This window comes from Spermophilus citellus, assembly GCF_964194105.1.
Source record: "Spermophilus citellus genome assembly, chromosome: 6".
Classification (NCBI taxonomy): domain Eukaryota; kingdom Metazoa; phylum Chordata; class Mammalia; order Rodentia; family Sciuridae; genus Spermophilus; species Spermophilus citellus.
The window spans coordinates 148,566,742-148,583,227 of record NC_138187.1 but is presented as its reverse complement, the minus strand read 5'-3'; the positions used below and the strand labels follow the sequence as shown (position 1 = coordinate 148,583,227).

At 34.6% G+C, this 16,486-nt stretch overlaps 1 protein-coding gene across 1 annotated transcript in view; it reads left to right on the top strand.

Annotated features, from left to right (window-relative positions):
• The window catches only part of HMCN1 (hemicentin 1), a 415,431-nt gene that overhangs the window by 322,512 nt on the left and 76,433 nt on the right, over window positions 1-16,486 (top strand). Inside the window, exons 57-68 of the mRNA XM_081299050.1 lie at window positions 562-658; window positions 5,366-5,527; window positions 6,318-6,431; window positions 6,546-6,748; window positions 7,042-7,123; window positions 7,234-7,365; window positions 7,715-7,864; window positions 9,434-9,593; window positions 11,814-11,938; window positions 12,140-12,323; window positions 13,304-13,401; window positions 14,906-15,184. Coding sequence (XP_081155176.1) covers window positions 562-658; window positions 5,366-5,527; window positions 6,318-6,431; window positions 6,546-6,748; window positions 7,042-7,123; window positions 7,234-7,365; window positions 7,715-7,864; window positions 9,434-9,593; window positions 11,814-11,938; window positions 12,140-12,323; window positions 13,304-13,401; window positions 14,906-15,184 — 1,786 coding nt within the window. The remainder of the gene's footprint in view (window positions 1-561; window positions 659-5,365; window positions 5,528-6,317; window positions 6,432-6,545; window positions 6,749-7,041; window positions 7,124-7,233; window positions 7,366-7,714; window positions 7,865-9,433; window positions 9,594-11,813; window positions 11,939-12,139; window positions 12,324-13,303; window positions 13,402-14,905; window positions 15,185-16,486) is intronic.

Below are 16,486 nucleotides of genomic sequence, written 5' to 3'. Positions count from 1 at the left end.
GCCAAAATGTTTAAATGTTTTTGTGTCTAAAGCCAAAAGATACAAAGATGGATTCATAGAAATTTCTGCATACTACAATAAATAAAATATACTGCTATATTAGCTAACTATTGCTGTGTAAAACAAACCACTCCAAAACTTAATGATTTGAAATAAGCATTTATTTAGCCCATGGTCTGCTCGTTGCCTATGTGATGTTTCTGGTGTCGTCTGGGCTTACTCAAGTGTCTGCTCAGAGTTGTGGATTGACGCCATGGCTCTGACCATCTTGTCTGAGCTCTTACACAAATTCAGAGCCTCAAATGCAGTAACTGGGCTGATTCTGCTACACTTGATCACAGTGTCCAGCAAGCCAGTCATGGCTCCATCACACAGTGGTGGGACAACTCTAAAGAATGACCAAAAAGCCATCATCAGCATCAGTATGCACAAAAAAATTCATTTTCTTATGTTCATCTGATATTAACTCGATAGAATATATATTGTATATTCTTTTAAATGACAAATGTTACAAGTTGCTTCATTTAAATTCTAGTAGTGACTTCTTCTTTTTCTCCTTAGATTCTAAATACTCAAATAACAGACATCGGCAGGTATGTGTGTGTGGCTGGGAACACCGCTGGAAGTGCCAAAAAATATTTTAACCTCAATGTTCATGGTAAGAGCCCAGTTCTAAAACCATCTGTTAGGGATGCTTGAAAAGGCAAGGAAGCCACGTTCTGCATTATATAACTTATTTCCTGTAGTTAACTTGATCAATATGTGGAGCCGGCATTCATTCAATCTGCTTTCTTCTTCCTACTGTAGCTAGTAGGATTTATAAAGTACAAAACTTCTATGAAGGCTGTTTTTATATTTTTTAGTCCCTCAAGAGAAAGCAATTACTCCTTCATAGGTGAAAGTAAAATAAAAATTTGAAATCTGAAATACTGCAACTTTAGTGCAGGTAGAAACAAATATAGATTTTCTATCATAAAAATGTTTCTACTAGGCCTGATTGGAACCAGTTTTGGTCCTCAACTGCAGAATTTATATTGAATTTATATTGTTATACCTAACATCCTTCCTGGAGAGAAGAAAAATCACTTTTTGGAGTTAAATTAATTCCTTAAAAATCACCACCACACCTAATTCATTTGTGAGACTTAAATTCTCATATATGCTAAAAACTCCATATATATAAATAAATATATATATATATACACACACACATATATATGAAATCCATAAGTATACATATATAAAAATTATATATTTTTTCTAAAAAAGGCATTGTTTGTCTACCAAAAAAGAATAATTCATGAGATGCAGCTGCTTTCATTAAATTAGAAATGATAAAATTATTATAAGATTCCCTTTGCATGAGTTATATATTATGAATATGTTATGATATATGATCAGTATATATAATTATGTATATATTATATAATGGCATATATAAGTATATGCATATATTTATAATTTTAGCTCATTTGTAAATACCTGACATTTTCATGAAAAAAATTCTCTTCAAAACACTTTTCTTTAGCATGATGGATTTTTTTTTTAACTGTGATATATAGTGAGTACTAATACCTACCAAAATTTGCTGTTTGTGAAACATTTGTCTTTGTATTTCCAGTGTTTAGCACAGGGAATACACATTATAGGTAATTAATAATTTACTGTGATATATAAGGAGTATTAATACCAACCAAAGTTTGCTGTCTGTGAAACACTTGTCTTTTATTTCCAGTGCTTAGCACAGGGTAGGTGCTTAATAAATATCTTTGAGGGTTTTTTAAATTTTTATTATTGGTTATTCAAAACATTACAGTTCTTCACATATTTCATACATTTGATTCAAGTGGGTTATGAACTCCCATTTTTACCCTGTATACAGATTGCAGAATCACATCGGTTGTTTTTTTTTTAATGAGTAAATCTGACCAAAACAGAAGCACATGTGTTACTAATTCCAAGTGAATTAATAAGCAAATATAATTTCTATAAAAGTACACTTTCTAATCTGTAAAGTGCAGTAGAATAAATATTGAAAAATAAAAATGTTGGTTATATTTCCAGTTCTTCCAGGCTGTATTTCTCTTCCTGTGTGATCAAAAGCATCTTGTAAATACCCCAAAGATAGCAGCTGCATAGGTTGCCCTGTGTTATACTTCTATATCTGTATCTTTGCCGCTATCCCAACACCTTCTACTTAACTCTAGGCAAATGGCCATGTCCTACTCACCTTGGTTTTCCTAAACCTGGTATGGTGTCTGTAGTCAAATGCTTCTCATTTATTCTCTTCCCTTCACATTTTCGGCCTCTTGTTAATATGCAGATGAAACACCTAAAGGGAGGGCAAGATTTAAGTGGAAGTCGAATCCTTTACTTTGCATGTTTGGAGTCAGAAGTGTTTATTCTTTCACTGTTAATGACATCTTGAATTCCTGACTGAAGTCAGGAACCTACAACTTAAATATTGGAAAATTTATTGGGGGAAAATAATTTAAATTATTTTCACTTAAAAACGATACCATATCTCCCTCTATGCCTATGCTGGCTTCTTTTGTGTGCTCACCTTCAAGTGCCAAAGATTAATCTGACTCTAGATGCTGCCCATTGCATTCTAAAACATCACCATCTCTTCTCTTTCTCTTAAATAGTGAAATTCTCACTCTTTACCAGCTCCTTCCAAGGAATACATAAATTTAATTGTCTCTTCCATCTTAAGAACTAAATGACTCTCTTAGACCTAGTATTTCTCTCCAGCTGCATCCCTCACTTTCTCCCCTATTTCAAGCTTCCTTAATGGCTGTGTATATGGAATGGCTCCATTTCCTCACCCCTGCTGCTGCTTCCCACCCGGCCTTCCATGTTTCACCTTCAGGACTCCACTGAACCTGATCACTGGCTTTGTATTAAAAAGTCCAACAGTCCCTCTCCTGGCTGCATCTTTCTCCCTTCTGACCTTCTGACATTTTTGGCCATTGTCTTTCTCACAAATTCTCCTCCTTGGGCTTCTGAGACATCCACACCCTTGTTTATATCTTCCTTTCCAACCTCTTGTTCCCAGTGGCCTTGGCCAGTTCCTCCCCCTCTACCCAATCATTGCACTTTAGTTCTCCAACTCCTGGGCACTGTTCTGTGCCTGCTCTTTTCCTAGGAGGTTTCGAGCACTCCCAGGCTTCAGTTTCTATATGAGAAATAGTTTTCAGATTTTATCTTTGGCCAGAGCCCTCTCAAAAACTCTAAAGACTTTTGTTCAAATATCTACTTCTTATTGTCATAAATGTCTAAAAGTGACCCTAAAATGAAACTCATAAACTTCCACAAAAATGTTTTCTTCTTCCAGAGAGCCATGTCTCAGGAAAGGTACCACATCTGTCCCTAGTTGAAACGACAATAATGATGTCATCCCTGCCAACTTTCACTCCTTTTAAGCCTTGCCACAATGAGTTCTGATAGTCTACTGCAAAGTGTTCTGGGGTGTGCTCACTTTCATAAACATTTCTAACACTGTCCTCAACTCACTGACATAATGTTTTGTAGATGTTATAATGGTAGTATCCTAACTGGCATTTCTGGGTACCTGCAGCCTTCTAATCAGTTATTTCAACTGTTGCAAGATTGATGTGGTGGGTTTTTTTTATGTTTTTATTTTTTAATGCTTTTATTAGTGCATTATGGTTATACATAATAGCTGGGTTCATTTTAAGATTGATAACTTTAAATTATTTTTTTGTCTATACCATTTTTCTGCTTCCCATTCCTTGGGCTATGTTTCAGCATTCTTGATGATATGCAGAAAACCCTGGAAGATCTGATCTTTGCTTAGGCCTTTAATGTTGTGCATTCCCTTCCCTACCTTGCTCTTCAAACTCTGTTCTTACTAGACTTCTGGGTGCCTTGGTCTTTCCCCCATTTGGATCATTGTATGTACTCTGCCTTCATTCTGGAAAACATGCTCATTTTCTTTTACTTATTCCTGATGATATTTTAAGTATCTTCATAACTGTCCCTTTCTCCTCCTGATTGCCAAACTAGGTTACTTCCCTGTTATTGCCCTGATCTTCTGATTGACACTCATCATTATTTATGATTACCAGGCAGCATAAAACAGTGGCTAAGAATGAGAGCTGTAGAGCCATACTGCTTACCTTCCAAACCTATCTCTTCCAGTAACTAGCTGTAAATCTTTAACAAGATGCCAACCTCTGACTCAACTTTTTCAATCATAATATGAGGATAAGAACTATATCTAACATACAAGGTGTGTGAGGATTCAATGGGATGAAGTGTTTTAAGTGTTTAAAACAGTGTTCAGTGCAACACAGCTACTCAAAAAATGTTATGTTACTTTTAGTGTCATTACTATCAAATTATTAACCCCATTATCACCAAATTACTACCTGTTCCACATTGTACTGTCTAACACTAAGCGTGAATACAGCAAACATTCAATAAATATTTGATACATTAATGACTTAAAATCATAATTAATTACTGGGTAAATAAAAACTTGCATAACATTTTAAGAAGTGATTTTTCTCTTTGATGTTTTTGATGTTATTTAAAGACCTCAGTCTTAATATTACTGTGCATGTAACCAAATGTTTTATTAGCTTCATACTTTAATTCATGTCTCATGTTTCATTGACCTAAGATCCACTTTTATTTTTATTTGCTAACCTATCCATTCATTCATTTTTACACCCCCTTCTTGCTCCTCTCCACAGGAAACCATTCAAATGTATGATTCTGTGTTTTCCATCTGTTATTCTTATAAAGCATCAATTATTCCATATGTACATATTATTCTGTTTTATTCCACCTTTTATCTGAACTGCTTTTTTTAAATTTGGGGGTTTAAACAGTAAACATTATTATTCATTTTTAAAATTTTTGCTTATCTTAAAAGCTACATTGATTTTTCACTATAAAAATATTATGTGATTTATTGATAAATAGATACCCTAAAATTAAATTTATACTCTATTGTTGCTATCACAAGAAGAGAAAAGCATTAAGTAGGCTATAGTATTTTTAAAAAGATTACTCAAATGAACTTTAAAAAAAAATACCATAAGGTCTTTATTTGTACTTTGACAAAACCATCTTAGGAATTGCCATCTATGTTTTACAAATAAATATAGAATATTCTTAATTAGAAAATTCTGGTTCTTTCTTTCAGTTGGAAAAAATAAACCTGATATACCTAAGCTTGATGAAGGCACTGAGAAATTCTAGTAAAGTCAGCTGGATAACCTACAGAAGCATTAACTCAGTGCCTTCACAGAGCACAGTGGTTGGGCTAACATGGAATAAATTGGAATATGCATTTCTGACATCAGTTTTCATTTTAATATATATGCTTTTACAGTTCCTCCGAGTGTCATTGGCCCCAACCCTGAAAATCTCACCGTGGTGGTGAACAATTTCATTGCTCTGACCTGTGAGGTCTCTGGCTTTCCACCTCCTGATCTCAGTTGGCTCAAAAATGAACAGCCTATCAAGTCAAACACAAATGCTCTCATTGTACCTGGTAAGGAATTCTTTATTCTTTTTAAGGTGGGCAAAACTTTCTCATTTTCCTCAATTTTAATACAAATGGCATTTTGACTTGGTCTCTTTCTAAACTTTAATCTTGCTCCATTAATTTGTTCACAGAAAATGCTTCTCTTACCCATTCGAGACCATTAGGGTAAGATTATAAAGAGTTTCATGAACTCAGTGAAAATGTAGAAAAACAAGGTCTCCTCTAACAAATTATGGAATTTAAGAACAGAACAGCTTAGTAATTCTGAGTATAGATGGTAAATAGCACTTTCATTTTATTAACCACTGGTTGTTTTTAATCAATCCCAACACTTCTTGAGGATGAATAGATAGGTAGGTAGATAGGTAGGTAGATAAATACATAGATAGATAATAAAAAATAATACAGTCAGATTAGAGAGAAAGAAACAGAAAGATAGATGGACAGACAGATAATCTATTTATTGCAGTTATTTCTGCACTGTGGACAATTTAAATCCGCAACCATTTTAAGTATTTTAGCTATAGTACAATTAGTATTTTCTCACTAGAACCTATCAAATAGTTTTCCTTTCCACGTCTGTTTACTAAAGAGAAAAATTTTGAGTCTCTTACTTTATAAGAAACTAAAATTGATTAAAAAAAAGAAAGGATCAAGGAAAACTGATTCAATTATTTCATTTTAATAAATGAAATGATTCAAAATAATTTTATTAAGGAAAATGATATATTTTACCATTTATATTATTGATAATTATTGATAATTGTTCTTCAGTTTACATTGTATCTGCCCACAGGGGGTCGAACTCTACAGATTATTCGGGCCAAGGTATCTGATGGTGGAGAATACACTTGTATAGCTATCAATCAAGCTGGTGAAAGCAAGAAAAAGGTTTCCCTGACTGTTTATGGTTTGTTTTCACTCTCTTAATATTATTTCATTTAAAAACTATTATTCACTACTTCTATCTGAGCAATTTGATGAAAAACATAATAATTCTTCTGTTCTTATTTACTTCCCTCAGTTCCCCCAAGCATTAAGGATCACGGCAGCGAGTCTGTCTCCATAGTTAATGTAAGAGAAGGAACTTCAGTGTCCTTGGAGTGCGAATCAAATGCTGTCCCACCTCCAGTCATCACCTGGTATAAGAGCGGGCGGATGATAACAGAGTCCACTCACATCCAAATTTTAACTGATGGACAAATGCTGCACATCAAGAAGGCTGAGGTTCATCTTTTATTCTTGTTTGAGGGTTAAGACTCCCTGGTGGGGTTGCAGAAGAGATCATTGGAAGTCACATGTTCCCTTTACTACAGCCAAAAAAAGTATTTATTAAAAAATACATAGTCAATGTCATTGACCTTATTTTCATTTTTTAAAAAAGTATCAGGATTGCAGAGGCTGATTAGAAGTGGGGCATTTGAGCATAAAGATGACTGATGATTTAATCTACACTCAAACAGTGTGATTGGTCATCTATAACTTAATGGAGCACATACAATAGTATCTTTTTCTTTTAGGTTTCTGACACAGGCCAGTATGTATGTAAAGCTATAAATGTAGCAGGACGGGATGATAAAAATTTCCACCTCAATGTATATGGTGAGCATCTGCCTCTAATACAACTCTTTTTCCCCCCAGATATGCAAATGAAAGAAAATGTCCTAAATTAGCTTAATGAGGACACATGATTTTCTTCTGTCTTTTTATAGTGCCACCCAGTATAGAAGGGCCTGAAAAAGAAGTGATCGTGGAGACGATCAGCAATCCTGTGACCTTGACATGTGATGCCACTGGGATTCCACCTCCCACCATAGTATGGTTAAAGAACCACAAGCCCATAGGTAACACCTTTGTGCATTTTTGTGGTTGTTTTCTTTTGACTTTAATTGCTAGATAAAAAGGCTAGCACACTTTCAACATTATGCCAGAACTGTGCATCATATAAGTCTAATGTATTGACATATGAATTTATAAAATAGACTCATTGTAAAATGGTCATTCATTCTGTAAAGAGATTTTTTTTCTTGCTTTTCCTTTTTAAAATAATCACATTTAAAATAAAAGTACAAAAGCAAAACAAAATTTTAAGAAATACGTTTAGTACATAAATCAAGGTATTTGGTGGTGAATTGTAGAGATGTCAAATATAGAAGTTTCTTTAATTTTGTTTTTCTTGGTTTCTCCCTGTAGAAACTTCTGACTCCCTGGAAGTTCACATTTTGTCTGGAGGTAGCAAACTCCAAATTGCTCGATCTCAGCGTTCAGACAGTGGAAACTACACATGCATTGCATCAAATGTGGAGGGGAAGGCACAGAAGAATTATATTCTTTTGATTCAAGGTATGTCATGTACACCTGATTTATGTTCAGTTTATTTGTTATATTCAATTTATATAGCAAAATAATCTGCATTTAAAGGGATCATTAGCAATTGACTCAACGTGTCTTTAAATCACCAAAAATACTGTCGGTTGTCAGTTACACATTTATCAGTAAAATTCTCTTTTCATGAAAATGGAAGTAAATGAGAGAAAACAGAATAGTGGAACTTAGGAAGTTTATTTTTTCACTTTTAATAAATTATTACCTTCCTATTATATGTATTATGTTGAATTATACTTATTTATTTAAAACTGGCATAACTTATTTGGATGCCAAGTCTGTAAATCTGTTCTTACTTGTGTAAATAAGATACAGTTCATAAATAAAAAATTTTGTTTATGCATTAACAATATATAGATACCAATCATACGTTATGTGATATGACCAAACATTTTACCAGAATTTTTCTATAATTTAGAATGTCTTAAGACTAGAGATAATGTTTGTATACAGGGCCTAGGTCTAGTGCTTGGCATATATTACACACTAATTATAGAAAGTCTCTTATTAACATTCTTATTGACTTCTTTAATATTCTGGGTTTAGATATGTAGATTTGATATTGTTTTTATCATCTCTGCATGGCTAGGATAATATTTGGAAAGGCTGAAGTGATGGATTAGTAAATGTGTAACAATTGATGCTTTAAGGATAAAAATCTGGTTTATATATGATCATTTATTTGCCAGTTTCTTGGAGGACATATGCCCACCAAGCCCTCTTCCAGCTTCCCACATGACATCACTGAATGCAGATAAGAGAGGATGTGAAAAATTGGTTCCTGGGAGTGCCTGTGAGCTGCTGCCCACACATCCCTTTAACTATAATTGTATAGGATAGGGATTTAAAGATGTTTCTTTCTCTTTATTTCACGTTATCTTGAACCATTAAAGTGCAAACATGATTGGATAGAACTGAAGCTATTGGATTCTGAAAACTATAATAAGTCTATACATTATCCAGATAAATATTATTTAGACTGGATATTGGAGAAAGAAATAACTAAGTTATATACTTCCCATAGACCTTTGTGCCAATGTTTGAAAAAACGGATTCTTCTGAGTTATATTAATTCTATTCTTTGAGGAACTATCCATTGAGGATTTAATCTATGAATTATTATGTTTACCTAGAAGGGCACCATGAGACAGATCTGTTACCAGCCTCCATAATTAAATAATTATATTGATTTACAGGTATACCAGGAATATTGAAGTGTTTTGATTCAATTATCTTTCTCATTTAAAAGTAATTAATGAAGATAACAATAGTTGATTTTAATCTAGGAAGAATATATTTATTAAAACTGGCATGTTCAGAGATGGGGTTGTTGCTCAGTGATTGAGTGCATGCCTAGCAGGTGGGAGACACTGTGTTCAATTCTCAGCACTGCATATAAGTAAAGGTCCATTGGCAACTGAAAAATAAAATAAAATATTTTAAAAATGGTATGTTCTATGATTCTGCCACCTTCATTAGAATTTGCATTCTTGTGCCTTGTTAACAAAAATCCTAAATATTTCTCAGTTCCTCCAAGTATTGCTGGTGCTGAAATTCCAAGTGAAGTCAGTGTCCTTCTTGGGGAAAATATCGAGCTGGTCTGCAATGCAAATGGTGTTCCCACCCCATTTATCCAGTGGCTTAGAGATGGAAAGACCATAATTAACAGTGAAACAGAAAGAACCCGGTATGTTTAAGATGAATCTCTGCATTATAAATCATAAAGTCTTCTACAATGCCTAATGCTTCAAATTTCCTATAATAATGCCAAATTACATCTCATTGGAATCTGGCTATCATGATATGTATAAAAAGAAAGATAAATATTTGGAGCATTAGACACAAATTCTCTTTAGAGAACACTCAAAAATGTGTGGGTATTGGTGTGTGTGTATGAGAGAGCGAGGGAGGGAAGGAGGGAGGTAGAAAGAGGGTGGAAGGCAGGGAGGGAGGCCATTACCCACTGACTGTGTTATAAAATATCCTCAGGTACTCATTCCTCAAAACGTTAGTTAACTATTGAACTATTCTTGATTTTATTTCTCTGATCTCAGAATGCCCATACCAAAGTCCACATTCTAAGATAATTACTTTTTTCCTGTTAAGTCAAGCCCATTTTCTCTCATAAAAGATTCATCAATAATCATAGGTATTTGGGGTCCTCAAACCATCAAACTTCATATATACCATTGCTTGGTTCATTTTGAGTAAATATATAACAACATCATAATCCAGTTTATTCCTTACAGTGGTTTGTCCAAATCTTATTCTTTGGTTGACAGTTGTCAGTTTTCTTGCCACAAATAGATGGAATGATAGTGTGGTAAGGGTGTCCTGCTACTTTCAATAGACAGTTCCTTCAAAACAACAATGCAGAATGCCACACTCTGCAAGATGCCTTAATCACAAATTCCTAGTACACACATATACAGAATAATTATATGCCTGAGTAGGCATTAATTAAATGTACTATAAAATGTATTGTTTTGAGCCAATATTTTAAATTTAAAGATTTGGAGTATATTTTCTAGTCAATGAATTGAATAAATTTAATTTAATGGCAGATAAGAGTAATTTCCTTTGTATTCATTTGATATTAAAATTTAGATACTTGTCCCTTTTACATTTAGAGAAATTGCTAAATAATTAAATTTTAGAGAAATATTTTATATTTTATTACTCTTATGTGAACATTTCTAAATAATTGACAAGTATTTAATCTTTATTAGATAAGCTGATTTTGACCACATTCTAGGCCAACTACTAGATACTTGGTGGGACCTAAAAATCTTATATAATATCATACATAGGAATTCAGTGTCTATCTCTTATATTAACATCCTAAGTTTGCTTACATTTACATTTACTTTGTTGACAATTTGTTCACTACCCCACAATATGTATGAACTTTTAAGTGGAAGAATTTGACAAAGTAATTTTCTCAAAGTCAACTTAATTCTTTGTTTTGCTAATGGAAGCTTGCTCTTTCTGTTTACTAACATGCCTAAACTCATGGGATTTTAACATTTACATTTTGACAAAAGAAAATACAATCATGTCCAGATAATGACATTATAATTCTCAATATTGATATCAAAATATGACATTTAATAACATAATAAAATGGATTATTTCCTTTCAACACTGGGATATTCTAATGAAATTACTATTGTTGAAATAACTGTAGATAACAATTTTACCTCTTCCTAAAACAAAAGGAGTTTTGTTTTGGTAATTAATGATGTGTGGAAAGAACAAATAATGCAATAATGTTAATTTAGATATCTTTGATTATCTGTCTCTATTACTTACTGTGATGTACTTCAAAAGAAAAATTTTAATAATATGTAGGAAAGTTTTTGCTAAATACATTCAGACATAATCTTGAGTTGCCCTGCTTTAATTAAATCATCCTAGTCTCCTCACCCTCAGTAAGGTCTTAAGATTTTTGTAGTTAGATTTTTTTGATGTGTGATTTCTTCAGTTTCTCATCTACTGTCTTCAATTTTCACACCAGAATTTTTTTGTGATTTTCATTTCATTCAAACTTTTCACTGATAACTAAAGATACAATTTTCTAACTTGGAAGAAGATGTCTCTGCCTGTAATTTGGACATAGAAGTTCATAGCCCAATTTTGTTCCCTTTTTTTTTTTCTCATAAGGAGATTGGAGAATAGGAGATCTATTACTGTATGATTTTCGTTGGTGGCCTGAATCTCCATCAGTTTCTCTAGCTTTGACTTTAATAGGCTTCCATGTACTTAGTGAAATTAATTTGAACTATTATATCCAAAATGAAGATATTTTATGGTGATTTTTTTAAAAGAACCTGTAATCTGGAAAGATTGCTCCAGATCATAAACCCAGATTAATTATCTCAGTGCCTCTATTTGACCTTTTCTATAGGGTGACTGCAAATGGCAGCACATTAAACATTTACAGAGCTCTCACATCCGACATGGGGAAATACACTTGTGTGGCTACTAATCCTGCTGGAGAAGAAGACCGGATATTTAACTTGAATGTCTATGGTAAGTGTGAACTATCACCCCTTCTTGATTACGCTACCTTAAGAGGCTATTAGTAGGCCACAGGTGTCTGGAGCATTTAACTTTAAATCTAAGGACACTACTATTTCCTTTTGGGATACAAAGCAAAACTGTGGGCAACTGTAGTGGAAGCGATTTGAACTAATGCTGCTCCCTCTCTTAATTACTTTCTGCATCACATAGTTCCACCTAAAATTAGAGGTAATAAAGAAGAAGCAGAGAAACTGATGACTTTGGTGGATACTTCAATAAATATTGAATGCAGAGCCACAGGGACACCCCCGCCTCAAATAAACTGGCTGAAGAATGGACTTCCTCTGCCTCTCTCCTCCCATATTCGGTTGTTGTCTGCAGGGCACGTTATCAGGTAAACCTGTCTTATTGCCTGAGACTGCCTAAGCATATTAAAAACAAAAACAAAAAAAAACTGTGATTGTTTCCTCGTCTAAACAGTGTTTGAGAAACACTTTTTCTTAAGCTTTTAGTGTTGCTTATTTTTTCCCCTTCCAGTCTATTTTTAGTAGGGGAGAGACAAAAATATAATATTGAAATGGCTTGGATAAAATGAGTCTTTCATAGATGACTTATTATCATATACACAATGGCCAAAACTACTGCTTTAACTAAAATAATATGTGGCCAGAGGTAGGAACGTGCCTAATCACATGATTTTCATGTATTATCATTCCCTATTTGCCGCAGTCTTGGCTGGGCACAGAATCACGAGCCAATCAAGCAGGAACAAAACTTTATTTTGAAAAAGCCGCTAACACTCTCAGCGCCAGCAAGTCAAAAACCCGTCCTCCCACGAGGGTGTCCGACCGGAACCGCGCGCCGACCGGAACCCCCCCCCGTCTCCTCCCACCTCCTCCGGAATTCCCTCCTACTATCCTTCCCCAACCAATGGGAACTCTCCAGCAGTCCCGTAAAGTCCCGTAACTTGAGTCCGGTAGCAGGCCAAGGTGAACAGCGGGAGTCCAGTTTGCATATGAATGTAAATTTTAACATAATCATCTCAGTGGCTAGCTGGCGTCACTTTACAACCAAAGGTGCCATACATCGTATATATGCTTGTGGCTCCTAGCACCTATTAATATGTGCTTGAAAAATATTCGCTCTTCAAAATGTGTTCTATTTTCACTGATTTATTGTTACTGCATATTACCTGTATAGAGTCAGTTGCATTTGAGGGATCTGTATTTTGTGATGGATGGGATATAGGCTTCATAAGTAACATTTCTCAACATATAAATCTTCTTCTGAAATTTATTTGTAAGTCATAATTATTTTACTGGTATGTGTCCAATGAGATCACATTATGAAATGTTGGGTCGAATTGTTTTTCAGGATTGTGAGAGCCCAGGTGTCTGATGTCGCCATGTACACTTGTGTGGCCTCCAACAGAGCTGGGGTGGACAACAAGCACTACAGCCTCCAAGTGTTCGGTGTGTCACAGAACTGACCCTACTGCTTTACTCCATGTCCAGTTTTCATCAACAGGCTATCTTTAAAAATTGACTCTTGCCAGATTTAGAGATCTGGGTTTCCTCTATCAAAAATAATTGGTGAAGCTGGGTGCGGTGGCAGATGCCTGTAATTCCAGCGGCTCCAAAGGCTGAGGCAGGAGGATCACGAGTTCAAAGCCAGCCTTAGCAATGGCAAGGCGCAAAGCAACTCAGTGAGACCCTGTCTCTAAATAAAATATGAAATAGGGCTGGGGATGTGGTTCGGTGGTTGACTACCCTTGAGTTCAATCCCCAGGACAAAAAAAGAAAAAAAATTGGTGAGGGCTGGGGTTGGACTCAGTGGTAGAGTGCTTGCCTAGCATGCATGAGGCACTGAGTTTGATCCTCAGCACCACATAAAAATAAATTTAAAAATAAATGTATGAGTCCATCCACAACTAAAAATTAAATAATTGGTGGAAAAGCATACTGCTGACTAGGGAAGATCATTTTCTCTCAAGGGCTCTGTATTCATACTGACGGTCAAAGTCTGACCTGGCATTTGGCATTAAACAAAATCTAAAATTTGTAAAATAGCATTTCAATCCAGACACAAAACCTGTCTTTCAGACAAAGTCAAATCTATTTTCTAATAATATTAGCAGTTTAGATTATTTAAAATGAATAGATTCATGTGCATGTATGTATCTCTATTTGCATCCATAAGGAGCTCAAAACCTTCCATTTCTGAAACACTGCTGGTCTAAATGTTTTTAATTCCCCAGGAACATCTCAGAACAGTTAAGCAACTGATTACTGTAGCTTATGTTGTTTTATATAAAACTTAATCTGAATTTGATGTCATTGTTTTGCATAAAGAGTAGAAATGTACTATTGGAAGTATTTCAAACATTATAACAAATTAAAGAAATGAAACCTCAGGAGTCTGAAACAGGAGGATCACAAGTTCAAAGCCAGCCTTAGCAACTTAGCAAGGCCCTAAGCTACATAGTGAGACCCTGTTTCAAAAAAAAAAAAAAAAAAAAAGCTGGATATGTGGCGCAGTGGTTAAGCACCCCTAGATTCAGTGCCCACTACCAAAGGAAAAAAAAAAGAAATCAAGCGAAAAGTTATGAAATCACTAAAACTTAAAACACCCTGATTGTATGGACTGGGGATATAGCTCAGTTGGTAGAGTGCTTGCCTCATATGCACAAGGCCATGGGTTCAATCCTCAGCACCAAAAAAAAAAAAAAAAACCACACACACACACTGTATATTCTACAAGAAATCAATTTTGAGGTTTCACTGCTAATATTTGGAACATTAATAATTAGCTTACCTAATGGATGTTTTTGTAGTAATGTCAAACCTATTATATGCTATTTTAAAGTACTTATTTTCATGGACCACAGATACAGTATAGAATAGTTTGTGTTCTTATTTTAGTTTATCTCAAATTATAATGAATACATAAATTTCACCTATTTTATTTTCTATCTAGTACCACCAAATATGGACAATGCCATGGGGACAGAGGAAATCATCATTGTCAAAGGCAGTTCTACCTCTATGACATGCTTTACAGACGGGACCCCAAGCCCCAGTGTGTCCTGGCTCAGAGATGGCCGGCCTCTGGGGCTTGATGCCCATCTAAGCATCAGCACTCAAGGAATGGTCCTCCAGCTTATCAAGGCAGAGACTGGAGATTCAGGAACCTACACCTGCATTGCCTCCAATGATGCTGGAGAAGTCAGAAAGCACTTCAACCTGAAGGTCCTAGGTATGCAAACGTTCCGATAAATACAGGATGGTTATGAGGTCAGTGGCCATTAAGTCTCAGGAGGTAGAATCTTAGAATCATTTGCTCTGGGACAAAATTTGTAAAAACTTAATTCTATGTTTATTTCTACTATGTCATTTACCTACAGTTACTCTCATCTAAAGCATGTTAAATTTCAGTTGTTGTATCTACTTGTCATCTGTATGAAAAGATGAAAACTCCTACTCATAAAAGTTTAGTGAATGAAAAAAAAAATCTTATAGCCAGTTAGATAACTTTTTAACTTTTTCCAAGAACTAAAAGCATATTTAATAATACAATTTTGATGAGAAAGGATACTATTTATATCATTACATGTTATTCAAACAGTCTTAAATGATCCAATATGTAGATTATTGATGGAACAATCATTTCAAATATGCTCTTGTGCGCATTTAAGGTAAACATTTAGAGTATGTATTCCAACATTTCACATGAAAACAAACAGCAGAAAAGCCACGACTTTTCCTTTAAGTAAGATTGGACCTTAGAAGAGAAAGAAAGATAAATGAAAATGAGTTATTTCAATAATCAAGACTTTTGGAATTTTGTTTTTTCACTGTGATGTAGGGGAAATGCCAGGCTCCTTACATAGCACAAAAATTTTCCCGATGGAGAACAGCAAAATGAATTTTGGTAAAAATCTGAGTTAGGAGGGGCTAGCCTTTGTTTTCAGTGTGCTCTGTAGTCTTTCTCAGAGCACCTATTAAAATTGAGTGATTTATGTAACTTTAAAGTGTGTTTTATCCCTAAAAGCTGTATGAAGCACCGTCCATCTTACTACTGTGTCCCCAGTGCTTTGCATGACATTCTGACACATCAGAGGCTCCTCATACATATTTGTTGGATTGAATTGAACTAAACTAGATACTTTTGAGTTGAATTAATGGGAGTTTTAGCTATAGAGGAAGAAAGAACAATATCTGAATAAACAAAGTGAGAGAAACTGGTTATAGCTAGGACTTTCAGAGAATGAAGAGTCTTAATGGAAGGAGTTCTCCAGAATATTTAGCAACAAAAGATAGAAGAAAATGTGTGTCTGGGAGGTGGGGGGTAAGGGTGAGAAACAACTCCCTGTACTGTACATCAGTTCACAGAATATGAGTTATAATAGATGACATACATGATCTTGTACTTCATTACTCACATACTAAGTATGAATTATTGGATACACATTATGTGCCAGGCATGTCTCTTGTCATTGTTGAACAAATAAAATTGTGAATCCCTACTATGTGACATACTGTGTGGCAGGTATTTGAA